This window comes from Podarcis liolepis, assembly GCF_965112155.1.
Source record: "Podarcis liolepis genome assembly, chromosome: 8".
In the NCBI taxonomy this organism is placed as follows: Eukaryota; Metazoa; Chordata; class Lepidosauria; order Squamata; family Lacertidae; genus Podarcis; species Podarcis liolepis.
The window spans coordinates 7870998-7884980 of NC_139560.1; the positions used below are offsets into that span (position 1 = coordinate 7870998).

Here is a 13983-nt window from a genome sequence, read left to right on the forward strand (position 1 = left end):
TAATTTTGAATACTTAGAATTTTTTTCTTTTTACTAAACTTTTACTTGACTTTGTGATGTGGATCTGGATTTTTGGTCAATATCTATATGCTCACTGTATCAAATAGAACTGAGAACTCTTTCTAACTTTCTTAAGAAATGCCTTTATAATTGTTTCTAAGTGATGCCCACTGTAGTCTTGGATGGCAATTATAACAAAGTCCCATATGCAGACCAACTTCGTATTTGTGGTCAAACTCAGGGAGAAGACATCACTCATTATCTGTTAGCCTGCCAGGAGCTTTCCATACTTATGGAAGTATCACAACTGTTCTTGAACCGGAAGTTCCAGTTCCTCTCTACAGACCTCTTCTTCCTTAAAAACATTTTGGAGAATGACCTTTATGCTCTCTCTACATAGATCTACCTTCTGTTTCCCAACCTGGAAATAAATCAGTGGCTTAACACTGCTGTAGATGGAGGCAGAAAATAAACGCAACTCCATGTGATGGGCATGTGCAACAGGGAAATACGTGATGTATAAGGCATTCAGTGGCAAATCAAAGAAGAGAGAGAAAAGGAGGATAAATAAGATGGCTGTCAAAAGTTTCCGTGGCTCTTGCTGCTGTGATTTCAGGTAGACTTTGTTGAAGAGGCTGAGAGCAGAGATAATCATGACCGGGGTGCAAACCAAGACACTCACAATAAACTGGTAGTACATTTGGGGATAAAATTCAGTATGGAGAGTAAGGACAATTGCACAAATCAGGAAGGAGAAGATCCATATTACACCACACACACCAGTGGACCACTGTAGGGGGCGGTGACAATGATGCCAAGTTGGGTAATAGACTGACACACACCCGTCAATGCTGACGGCCATCATCAGAAGCTGACTGACACTGTACATCAACAGGAAAAGCTCTAGAGCTATTGGAAAAATAACTGAAAGAACGAAGGTGCCTTCATTAAAAAATCCCACAGCAAGAAATGCGATAAGGCATACCAGGACCCCAAAGTCAGCAGCAGCCACGTTCAGGATGTAGGTGCTGAAAGGATTCTTTGCAATGCGGAAGCTAAGAAACCAAAAGACAGTTCCATTGCCCAGAAGTCCAAAAATGCAGATTAAAAAGATGAAGACAGAAAAAACAATCCTTCCTAAATTGTCGTAGAAGATCCCCTCTGTCGTATTATCAGAGGGGTTCTTGGCTGGAATTGCCGTGGTATATATTCCGTAATAACCCAGTTCCACATCCATTGGGAACATAAGCACATGGCTGATATTGGTTACCATGTTCAATATCTGCTTCAATTGTTTTCCCCTCTTCTGAGACAAGTACTGGTTCTAAGGTAAAAGAAGAGAGAGAATTATTAATTTCCTGGCATGGTGCTTAATAAGCAATGATGTGGCTAAAATGTCCAGGCTGGTATAAGTGACCTCATGCACTGAGACCATCTGGAAAATGCATTATTAATGCATTTTACTTAAGATGAAATGTTTGATTGTGTGTGTTTTTAACCCTATATGCTCACTGCATTTCCTTTCCCCTCCAACCATGCTGCAGAGAGCAGGAGTTGTTCAATGTTGCCTTGCCCGAACATAGCCTATGAAGGACAAGCTAGAAAAGCATTTCCCTATACCCAGCAGTGCTGCGCTGCTTGAAAGAGGGCTTTCAATAGGCCCTATACTGCACTTTGGCTGTGTGTGCCTGTTCGCAGCAAGAGAACACATGTGCATAGTCAAACTGAGGAGCATTGAACATTCTGCTCACCACTTGCAATCTCAGTATTTTTGTTTGTTCCTTAGAATCGCTGAGCAGCACTGGGTGCCTTTGGGGGTCATCAGTTTAGTGCTTACTTTAGAGGTGGAGTGTGCAGATTTTTCATTTCTCTTTTAGGGCTTGCCGATCGGAAGGTCGGAAGTTTTAATCCCCGCGGCGGGGGTGAGCTCCCGTTTTTCAGTCCCAGCTCCTGCCCACCTAGCAGTTCAAAAGCACGTCAAGTGCAAGTAGATAAATAGGTACTGCTCTGGCAGGAAGGTAAATGGTGTTTCCGTGTGCTGCTCTGGTACACCAGAAGTGGCTTAATCACAATGGCGACATGACCTGGAAGCTGTTGCGGACAAACACCGGCTCCCTCAGCCTATAGAGTGAGATGAGTGCGCAACCCCAGAGTCATCCACGACTGGACCTAATGGTCAGGGATACCTTTACCTTTACCTTTCCTCCTGAAAAATGCTACTTGCCACTCCTGATGGCTGTTTGCCTGTGCAATATCACAACACCTCTTTATTTCCCTTTCTAAACTGTCTATAATTTAAAACCCCGGTGTCTGTCTGCCTATGCAGGTGACCATTGCTATATACCCCCTCCCAATGCCTCTGGATAATGCTAGCATTGTGATGGGCATCACAATACATCATGGGTGGGGAACTGGTGGCCCTACAGATGTTGTTGGTCAGCAGTCAGCAATGATGGGCGTTCTCCAACTGAAGTGCCACAGGTTATCCACCTCTCTTGCCTATGGACCTTTATAGAGTAGCATAAGAAAAAGAGATCATTTCCTGTCCCAAGGAACACACAGTGTAACTATTAAAAGTGGGTAGCAGAAGAAAAGGAATGGAAGAGGAGAGACTAGAGTAACAAACAACAAAACAGCAAGTAATAACATTGAACATATAACTTTGGAACTAGCTGGGGTTCATTACGGTTAAGATGATTTCAAGCTAAAGGCCTCTTAGGATTTATGCCAGGAGTAGTCAACAATATACCCTCAAGTTGCTGCTTGACTACAACTCCCATAATCCCTGATAATTGGTGATGCTGGCTGGAGCTGATGTGAATTGAGGTCCATAACATCTGGAGGGCAGCACATTGGTTAGCCTATACTGAAGGAGCAGTGGAAGAAGAAGAAGAAGAAGAAGAAGAAGAAGAAGAAGAAGAAGAAGAAGAAGAAGAAGAAGAAGAAGGGGGGAGGAGGAGGAGGAGAGAGAGAGATATGGCACCACAGCAGAGAAGACATCCCAATAAAATATTTAATTTCCTACCTTCTACTTATACAAACTTTTCAAAACAGGGAAAAAACAGGTCTGAGATGCACTCCACAATTTCATAGTCCCAGTCTCCAAGATGTCCTCTGGCTTGAAAATGCTTTCCCCTCAATCAGCATTGAGCACCTTTCTGAAGAAAGTCAGCATGGCATCTGGTTCAGGCAGGGTGGAGCAGAGAACACACATCATAGTGCAATTACCAACCAAAGCATTAGTGGATGCTCCATTAGCAATGGGCAGAGTTCTTTCACTCTTCCTGGATGATTTGGCAACCTTCTAAGCGTGGGGCAAATTGTCTCCTGAAATGTAGCTCTCAAGAGAAATTTGCACTTTGGGCCTGAGAAATTTGCGCGTGCTTCCAAGGCATGATAAAACACTTATGCAAAGCTTTAAGTGGGAGCTCTGAGGACTTCTAGGTTGTTCCTCATACTCTGAGAAGAACATTTCCCTGAATATTTCTTTAGCAAATATGCTAACTAGCAATGTGTGGAAAGACAATGTGTTTTGGTATGTATGTATGTATGTATGTATGTATAAATAAATAAATAAATAAATAAATAAATGCAGCAGTTTAAAGCCTCTCTCCACTTTTCAGTGATCTTGGCAAATTTCTACAAATACAACTCAAATTGTTGTTGCTGTTTTTTTGAAAGTTTGTATCCAGCCGACTTCAGGTGTAATAGAAGGAAGGTGAAGGAAAAGGGAAATTCTAAGCAGATCGAGAGATTCCTCCTTGGTGAAGGAATCTGAGGCATTTTGAGAGAAAACAGAATATGATGAGGGTGGAATGTCAGGAAACGTTTTGCATATTTGCAAGTGCATCAAAGAGAAGAGTAATGAGTAAGAGATTGATGAATCTAGAGGTGCACTCTTATCACCTATCAGCTGATTGTCAGAAGGAGCACAACTTGCTCTAGAAGAGAGAAGCTGTTTCAGTTGAATGGAACCTGCTTCCCATTCCAAGAACTCAGTGGCGTAGCGTGGCTTGTCAGCACCCGGGGCAAGGCAAGTGTCAGGGGTTCAGGAGCAGAGACGCAGAGAAGGGAGGAGACAGAGAGCGAGGGGGAGGAATACGAAGGAAGGATGAGTGGGGATGACGACCCGAGATCACCGAGCCTGTCTAGCGAGTCCGAGGATTCCCAGAAGGGAGCGCCAGCAGCCAGAGCAAGGGGGGAGAGCAGGGGGACACCCCAGGAAGAAGGGTCCAGAGAGGGATCAGAAAGCAGCAGTTGGAGATCGGGACCCACGTTCCCAGCCGGGAGCAGCGGGGAGAAAGGGGACCAGATATCGGGCTCCGGAGACTTTCAGAAGGAGGGAGGGCATGAGTCAGGAGTAGTCACGCCCACCTCGGGGAGCGAGGAAACGATCAAGAGGAAAGTGGAGAGTTGGGCGCGCGCGCCAAGTTCAAATGTAACGGAAGCTGGCGCAGCCAGCAGCCCAGAGAGTGAACCGAGTCCCAAAGCCCGCCGCAAGGAGGCGGAAGGGTCAGGGGGGTCCGCGCCAGAAGAGAGTAGGAAAGGAGAGACCCAGGGGGGCAGGAGGACCCAGAGACGGAAGGAAAGGCGCAGGAGGTGGAGCAAGGCTAGGGTATTAAGCTGGTGCGCTAGAGGCGGAGACTCAGACGGGTCTTCGTCGTTCTGACCTAGAAGAAGTAGGGCTGCACGTTGCAGTTTGGAAATGGAACCTGTAATCCAATAAAGACTCTTTGAAACTGAACGCTGGCTGACTTGGTCCTATGTGAGCTGGGACTGGGCGGCAGCCCTGACAGTAAGACCCGTCTCTCAAGCTTCTGACACCTGATACCTCGCAGCGGAGACAGAAGCAGCTGGAGGAGGGGATCGGTGTGTGGGAGCAAGCTCACGACGGTTGGCAAAGATGACGGAAGCAGAGAAAGTTTCAGCGCTGCAACAGGCAGTTACCCAATTGAATGCGGAGGTACTGGCATCCAAGAAAAGGGAGGAGGATGTGGCAGCCGCCTACCGAGATCTCCACGCCAGGTTTGAAGCATGGGTTAAGCATGAGCAGCCAGGACCCAGACCGGAGGGGGTTGGGTTGGCACGGAGAGCAGGAGGGCTGGTGGCTCACTTCGATGGGAATTTACAACAGTACCCCAACTTTCGAGCAGATGTGATGTGCGCACTGCAACTGCTGGCAAAAGACTTTAGAGATGAGCAAGAGAAAGTGGGGTTTATACTGTCCCATTTGCATAGGGATGCGAAGGCGTGGCTGCGCAATTTGTGGAGGGATAAAGATCCTGCGCTTCAGAGTGCAGATGCCTTTATCAAAGCGATGGATGCATGTTTTTTGTCTACCATTGATGTGGATCTTGCCCGACGGGAGATTCATGGACTGAAACAAGGGAGGGCGAGCGTCCGACAGTACCACGCCCGCTTTTTTGCGCTGGTCAGTGCATTGGAATGGGACCGGGACTCGCCCCCAGTCAGGGACCTGTTCTGGGAGGGTCTCAGCTCTGCTGTGAAGGATGAAATTGCGAGGGGGGAGAGGCCCCGAAGCACGCAGGAGGTGGTCCAAAGGGCGCTGACTGTGGGGGTGAGGCTGGAAGAACGTCCATGGTGCAGAGATGAAGGACGTGGAGGGCGCGAAGCAGCGAGAAGTTTCTCTTTCGTTCCAAGGGAAGCAGCGCGTGCGCAATCCACACCTCCGCCAGGAGGGGGAGTGGAACCTATGGAAGTGGGAGGCGCCAGGGCTCAGTCAGCTAGCAGAGCCTCTGCACCGACAGCAGTCAAGACTAAACCTCCTAGAGGGACCAGGAAGTGTTACATATGCGAGAGCCCTCAACACTTGGCGAAAGAGTGTCCCCAGAGGAGCTCCAAGCACACTGCAGCCTCCGCAACGGTGAAAGTGGCCACACAATGCAGCGAAGCCCAGCAGGGAAACGACGATGTCTGGCTGGAGACAGAGGCACTGGGGCCCAGCCAGACGCATCAGTGAAGCAGTCCCCAGCGATATGGCAACCCACGGACCCCCTCCCACCCAAACCAGTAGTGCAACTCACAGCGTCTCTCCAGCTACCCAATGGAGTCACCATCGAAGTGCCGCTTTCTGTGGATTCTGGAAGCAACGCAGACTTTATAGCACAGGATTTTGTGGAGCAGCACGCTATAAAGCTGCTGCCTGCCACTCTGCCCCTGCAAGTCGTCACAGTGGATGGCAGAGAGTTGCTAGGGGGGCAGGTGGTGAAGCAGACGCCACCAATGGTGATGCAACTTGGTAACCACAGGGAAGTCATCAGTTTTAATGTCACCCGACTGTCGGACACGCCCATTGTGTTGGGCATGAGTTGGCTGGACAGGCACAGTCCAACGCTGGCTTGGTACCAGAGACAGCTGATCTTCGGCTCCTCTTACTGCGCAGAACACTGCATCCTGCCCAGGCAGGAGGGGGAGGAGGAGGACTCACAACTGCAGTTGGGAACGTTGCAAGCAGTTCCCCACAAATACGCGGACTTTCTGGAGGTCTTCTGCGAGAAAGAGGCAGACAAGCTACCACCGCACAGGCAATATGACTGCGAGATTGACCTCCTGCCAGGGGCGACGCTGCCGAAGGGGAAGCTATATTCCATGTCTGAGGACGAACTACAGGAACTCAAACAGTTCATCGATCACAATTTGCAGCGCGGTTTCATCCGGGAGTCCAGCGCAGTAGGGGGCAGTCCTGTTTTCTTCGTGAAGAAAAAGGACACGCCCCAAAAAAGATTGGTCGTGGATTACCGCCTCTTAAACAGAATGACCAAGCCCTCCGATTTCCCTATGCCCAGGATTGACGACCTGCTGGCGACGGTGCGCAAGGGACGCGTGTTCACCAAGTTGGACCTGCGAGGAGCGTACAATCTCATCCGTATGAGGGAGGGCGATGAGTGGAAGACAGCCATGTTCACGCCTCTGGGCACCTACGAATATAGAGTTATGCCTTTTGGATTGCAAAATGGCTCCCACGTTTTTCAAGCTTTTATGCATCACGTGTTGGCGGGACTCCTCTACAAGAAGTGCGTCTGCTTTCTGGATGACATCCTGATATTCTCTGACTCGCAGCAAGCACACGACCAGGACGTTCGGGAGGTGCTGAAGAGGCTGCAGCAGCATAGACTGTACGCCAAACTGGAGAAGTGCCAGTTCGACACGACGGAGGTGGATTTCTTGGGTTACAAGCTGTCGGACAAGGGGCTAGCCATGGACAGCGCCAAGGTTCGTGCGGTGTTGGATTGGAAGAGCCCGCGCAACCGGAAAGAGGTCCAGAGGTTTGTCGGATTCGCCAATTTCTATCGCAAGTTCATCAAGGGGTTCGCGATGCAGACGGCAGCTATTACGGACACGCTAAGCTCCAAGAAAAAGAAATTCATCTGGACGGAGCAGGCGGAGCGGTCCTTTCAGACACTCAAGCGTCTCTTCGCGTCGGAAGAGCAACTGCTGCATATCGACCCCAGCAGACCGCTGAGGGTGGAGACAGACGCGTCCGATAGAGCAGTGGGAGCGGTACTGCTGCAGAAGGACCCGCAGGGGGTCTGGAGGCCGGGGGCGTTCTACTCCAGAAAGCTCAGCAAGTCGGAGCAGAACTACACCATCTGGGATAGGGAGCTGCTTGCCATTCATGCAGCTTTCAAGGCGTGGAGGCACTTCCTGATCGGCGCCAAGCACACGGTGCAGGTCTGCACGGACCACAAGAATCTGGAGCACTGGCGCACGGCTCGGTTCCTGAACCAGAGGCAGATCCGTTGGGCGGAGTTCTTTGCTGACTTCAATTTCCGAATTGAGTACGTCCCGGGCGACACCAACATCATGGCGGATGCCCTGTCCCGAAAACCGCAGTACCTCGAAGAGGCGACGCCAGCGGCGGCCATGCACATCTTCGCGCCAACAGCGTGGGCGTGCGCTTCAGCCACAGTAGACCTGGATGCGGTGCGAAGGGCGTTGACGGACGACTCATTCGCGCAGGCGAAGATGGCAGAGGTGCACAAGGGCACGGCGAAGGGCGACGAGTTCCAGATACGAGACGGCTTGCTCTTACGTAAAGGGGCCGTCTACGTGCCGGGAGACGAACTTCGCGCCCGGGTACTGCAGCAGCTGCACGACGCACCCACGGCCGGGCACTTTGGCACAGAAAAAACGGTGGAATTGGTCGCAAGAGACTTTTGGTGGCCCAGACTGAGGGGGGAAGTCGCGGACTACGTCGCGAGGTGCGACACCTGCCAGAGGGCCAAGCCAGTGCACAAACCACCGGCGGGACTGCTGGAACCGCTGCAAACGCCGTTTGAACCATGGGAGAGGGTGGCCCTGGACTTTGTCACGGATCTACCCAGCTCGAGAGGCAAGACAGCTGTACTAGTGGTGGTGGACTTGTTCACCAAGATGGCACATTTCATACCGTGTGCGAAGGTGGCCACGGCAGAACAAACAGCCAAATTGTTCATAGATCACGTGTTCAAAGTGCACGGGCTGCCACGGTCTATACTGTCCGACCGCGGACGCCAGTTCATCTCGAATTTCTGGCAAAAGCTGATGGGCTTCCTGAACGTCAAGATCAACCTGACATCGGCAAGGCACCCGCAGACCAACGGGCAAGCGGAGAGGGTCAATGCCATCATGCAGCAGTACCTGAGATGCTATGCCAATCAACAGCCGGCGACGTGGGTGGATTACCTGCCGCTCGCCGAATTCGCCTACAACAACACGAAACACGTATCCACAGGGGTGACGCCGTTCTTCGCCAACAATGGGAGGAATCCCAGAACCTTCCCGGGACTGGACAGAGTGGGGGAAGGGGAACCACAGACGGCGGACGCTTTCGCATCTGAGTTGCAAGAGGTCCACGATCAACTCAGACGGCAGCTGGAGCTGGCGAAGCACGCATACAAAGTCCAAGCTGACAAGCACAGGCGAGTTGGCGAGGAGATCCGAGTGGGAGACTGGGTCTGGTTGGCAGCCCACGCGGTGCCGACCCGATCGTTAGCCAAGAGGAAGCTAGGGCACAAGCAACTCGGTCCATACCGAGTCGAAGCGCAGATCAACCCGGTGGCTTTCCGGCTGGTGCTACCAGAGGGTTCCAGGATGCATCCGGTGTTCCACAGGTCGGTGCTCACTCCCTACAGGGCACCGCACAGGTTCCAGGAACCAGGAACGGCACCGAGTCAGTCTCCGGAGCGGATGGAGGTGGGAAGATTGCCACAGCAGGACCCCATCAACGAAGTCACGGAGATTTTGGACTCCAGATGGGGGGAAGACGGAGTAGAATATCTACTAGCAAGGGAGGGCACCCGGGCCAGTACTAATAGCTGGGTGCCGGACTACGCATTGGAGGAACCCCTGCTCAAGGATGAGTTTCATGCCCTTTTCCCACACAGACCTATGCCAGCGGGCTTCTTCGACGACTGGTTGTTCACGCCCACGCTTTCCTCCAGCACGTTCCATGGCTTCGACTCGGAAGGGGAACCCGCACCGCGCACACGTTCCCCAGAGGGGTCACCGGAGGGTTCGGCGTCCGACAACTCGTATTGGTGGGACGATCGGCCAGAGGAGCAGTGGCGCCGGAAGTGGCAGGAGACACCAGGTCCAGCGACAGACGCAGAGACGGACATGGACGTTTGCGGGGAGGACCTTGGTTTCGAGCACGGCGGCACCGAGATGGAGGCGGAGGAGACCACCGTTGACGAACGCGGGGAGGAAGACTCGGAGGTCTTCAGTTGGCGGCCAGCAACGGGGAGCGAACTGTATCCGACATTCACTCCCGTGATGACGGAGCACCCACCAACCACCCTTGAAAGCGGGGAGGGGGGAAGGGGGGGCTTCGAGGGGGGGATGGATGTCAGGGGTTCAGGAGCAGAGACGCAGAGAAGGGAGGAGACAGAGAGCGAGGGGGAGGAATACGAAGGAAGGATGAGTGGGGATGACGACCCGAGATCACCGAGCCTGTCTAGCGAGTCCGAGGATTCCCAGAAGGGAGCGCCAGCAGCCAGAGCAAGGGGGGAGAGCAGGGGGACACCCCAGGAAGAAGGGTCCAGAGAGGGATCAGAAAGCAGCAGTTGGAGATCGGGACCCACGTTCCCAGCCGGGAGCAGCGGGGAGAAAGGGGACCAGATATCGGGCTCCGGAGACTTTCAGAAGGAGGGAGGGCATGAGTCAGGAGTAGTCACGCCCACCTCGGGGAGCGAGGAAACGATCAAGAGGAAAGTGGAGAGTTGGGCGCGCGCGCCAAGTTCAAATGTAACGGAAGCTGGCGCAGCCAGCAGCCCAGAGAGTGAACCGAGTCCCAAAGCCCGCCGCAAGGAGGCGGAAGGGTCAGGGGGGTCCGCGCCAGAAGAGAGTAGGAAAGGAGAGACCCAGGGGGGCAGGAGGACCCAGAGACGGAAGGAAAGGCGCAGGAGGTGGAGCAAGGCTAGGGTATTAAGCTGGTGCGCTAGAGGCGGAGACTCAGACGGGTCTTCGTCGTTCTGACCTAGAAGAAGTAGGGCTGCACGTTGCAGTTTGGAAATGGAACCTGTAATCCAATAAAGACTCTTTGAAACTGAACGCTGGCTGACTTGGTCCTATGTGAGCTGGTCCTATGTGAGCTGGGACTGGGCGGCAGAAGAGAGAAGCTGTTTCAGTTGAATGGAACCTGCTTCCCATTCCAAGAACTCAGTGGCGTAGCGTGGCTTGTCAGCACCCGGGGCAAGGCAAGTAATTTGCGCCCCCTAACCCGTGGATTTGCGCCCCCTAACCCTAACCCCCAGATGTTGCGCCCGGTGCGGCCGGCCCCCCTGCACCCCCCACGCTACGCCACTGCTTCCTGGCAGTTTTATTCTCTTGGCAAACCGCTTTTGTAGCTGTCAAGCGGTTTATAGATTTTAGGATTTTTTTTTTTAAAGGGCATTTTCAGAAAAAGCTGCTCGTGGCTCTCAGCTGTTCCCTCTCAGCTGCTCGCTCCTAGTTTGTGGGAGGGTGGATTTAAGGCGTGACGCGGGGGGGGGGTTGCGTGCGAAGAAGGGCAACCTCTCCCCACTCCGCCGCTTTGCTCCACCCTGGCAGGCAGGCTGGCAGACTGGCTACACGCGACGCGCTCGGAGAGGGCCTCCGGATCGTCCCCCGGGCTGGGCAAGGGCTCGTTCTCACGCAGCGGCTGTTGCGCAGCCTCGCCGCCGCCGCCGCCCTTGCTCCTTCGCGTGCGGGGAAAGGCCGCCGGCAGCCCTGGGAGCGCCTCCCTCCGCGCCTTCACACGCAGCTGTGCCAGCCCAGCAGGCGGCTCCCATCCTCCCCGAGCCCCGGCCGGGCTAGCGGGGGTTGTGAGCCACCTGCAGGGAGCCGGGGGTCCTAGCAGGCTCCCTCGGAAGGTGGAGCGGGGCCCTCCTTCGCTGGAGGTTGGATGGCCAGCTGCGAGGAATTCTTAGCAGGCTCGCTCCACCTCCTCCTCCTCCCGACTTTGCAAGGAATTAGCAGGCTCGCTCCACCTCCCGACTTTGCTGCTGCTGCTGCTCGGCTTTTTTCCTCTACCAACGGCGCGCTGTGCCTTGGAGAGGTTCCCGCTTCCTTGAGGGGGGCCGGCCAAACGCGCCCCCCAAAATGTTGCGCCCGGTGCGGCTGGCACCCCTGGCACCCCCCACGCTACGCCACTGCAAGAACTGCTCCTTGTACCTCTGAAAATTTGAGGTTCAAAGTGCAGGACAGGGATGTTTGCAAAAGGCCCTGCCCACTCGCCAAATGTGATCTGCCATTGGTGGTAGAGAAGCATCTGGCCTGCCAGCCAGAAAAGGTTTCCTTCCCTTGCTGTTGAGACAATCTTGCTATAAGAAACAAGGCAGATGTGGATTCAGTTCCTGCAAGGACACAATGTTCAACCTCTAGTACAAGGGTATCTAACTTTTGACCCTTCAGATATCAGATTCCAGCTCCCATCATCCCTGATTTTCTGTTACCTACAACCACTGGGGGAGGAAGGTGGGGGCAGGGGAGTGGTTTGCTCTGGGTACCATCCCAGGTGGGGTGCCATCATGGCCGCCATCCCTGACATGCACCGCACGCCACCTTGATGTGCACCGCTCAACCCCCGCACTGGGCGCCATGTGGGCGGCGCACCACACCCCTGGGACGTACACCAGACATGCCCCCACCTGTTCTCTGTGGTGCTCCTGCACTGCCTATAACCTACCCTGAGGGTGTCAAGTGCCTTCATAATCCTGGTCTGTTTCTTCTCTATCAGAAAGAACAGATAAGCCTCTTATGGTATTGAGTTCATACTTTGGTAACATATCTAAATGCTCCATGTAATATCAGGGTTTCAGCCATACAGTTTCTTTCTAAGATCCAGGGGCCGCCTGTCCTAACATGTGCCGCTGTCCTTTTGACCCAACACTGAGATAATGACCCTATATACCTCCCCTTTGCCCTTAACCTCCTAGGCAGAACTTGCCAGCAGTTATTTCTCCAAACTCCCTAGTAGACCGCACTTTCTATTCTACAACCCCTCAACCAGTTCCCTGAGAAGGATGTTCAGAAACCACATTTTTGACCATTGGACCCACTGTTGGTTTTGCACACTCAATTTGCTGGAGCCTGTTTTTTTCAGGGCAAAGGAAGTCCCAATTCACTGAGGGTTTGAGATCCATTGGCTACCCTCACCTGGTTTAGCCAGCCAGTTGAAGCCATTTCCCAGGGTGTGACTGTTTTCACTTGCTGGCAGCTTCTAGGTGCCACAGGTGAGAGCTGACTGCAGGGGGGGGGACCAAAGGTTGCCAAACTACCACAAAAGGAGCATGACTTGTCCCCCAACAGAGATACTACCCCACCCCCAACATCCCATACAACATCCCATACAATTTGCCACTGTAAAATCACACATTCTTCAAGCTGTAACATTTGGAGTTTCTTACACACCTGTATGCAAGTTCTACTCAGCAGTACAGACCAGCAATCTTCCCAAAAAAAAAAAAAAAAAAGTGAATTTCTAATACAGTGGTACCTCTAGTTATGAACTTAATATTTTCCGGAGGTCCGTTCTTAACCTGAAATTGTTCTTAGCTAGAAGCATGCTTTCGCTAATGGGGCCTCTTGCTGCCGCTGCGCCGCCGGCACACGATTTCTGTTCTCATGCTGGGGCAAAGTTCTCAACTCGAGGTAACTCTTCCAGGTTAGCAGAGTTAATATTTGTAACCTGAGGTGTTTGTAACTTGAGGTACCACTGTATCCCTAGTTGGAATGGCAGATGATGGCATGATTTATAGAGAAGCATTTGCACTTATTATTCGTGATATCTTATGAAAGGAGCTGAAAGATGTACGTTATGGTTTATGTCTTGGCTTAATCAGTTGGCCAACAACCTCTGACAAGAAGTTATCCTTTTACTGGCTGTCAAGATAACCATCAATGAGTTTAAGAGGAGATTCTAGCCATGAAAGTCTTTGTGTTCTCTAACATTTAATTTCCACAACCTAGCACCCTTACTAGCTGGAATAGAATCTAATAATTCAGTATCATGCTTCTCTTGGAACAAACACTTCATATAGTAGAGTTCAGCTGCTGGAATTATGTTTAGTGTTACATAAAATGCAGTATTTAAAAGCACATTATGTTTGAGTTGTAAAAATAATAATATATTTTTCTTTGATGTATTTCCACACAAGGGTGAGGCAATCTAGGTGTTGTGACTTAGATCACAAGTGTTAGGGCTGTAACTTGAGTATTATACCAAAGTTTGCATGTTCTAATAGGGTTTTCCTCAGAGCAAAGATGAACAGAAACAGCACACAGGTAGTGTCTCTCCCTGGGCATCGGCTGAAGCACAGAGGTGAACAAGAGGGAGAGAATACTTTGGTTTCTAGCTGGGTAGCTATATTTTCTTCTGTAAATATGTTTAGAATAATCACACTAGGGCCAGTGTAGATAGAGTTTGTAAGACTGGAACAATTGCAAAAGACTTATTGTTTTTGTAACATTGGAACCAAGTTTCAGCAAGGAAAGCTTGAAAAC

The 13983-nt window shown here is 51.9% G+C and overlaps 1 protein-coding gene across 1 annotated transcript; it reads right to left on the bottom strand.

Moving 5' to 3' along the window:
• Positions 1 to 301: 301 nt before the first annotated feature.
• LOC310713839 (proto-oncogene Mas-like) lies at positions 302 to 1273 on the bottom strand (the record flags this gene model as incomplete). Its single annotated transcript, XM_083518404.1, has 1 exon — positions 302 to 1273. One exon carries the CDS (start codon positions 1271 to 1273, stop codon positions 302 to 304), a length of 972 nt encoding a protein of 323 aa, XP_083374530.1.
• Between the last annotated feature and the right edge of the window lie 12710 nt (positions 1274 to 13983).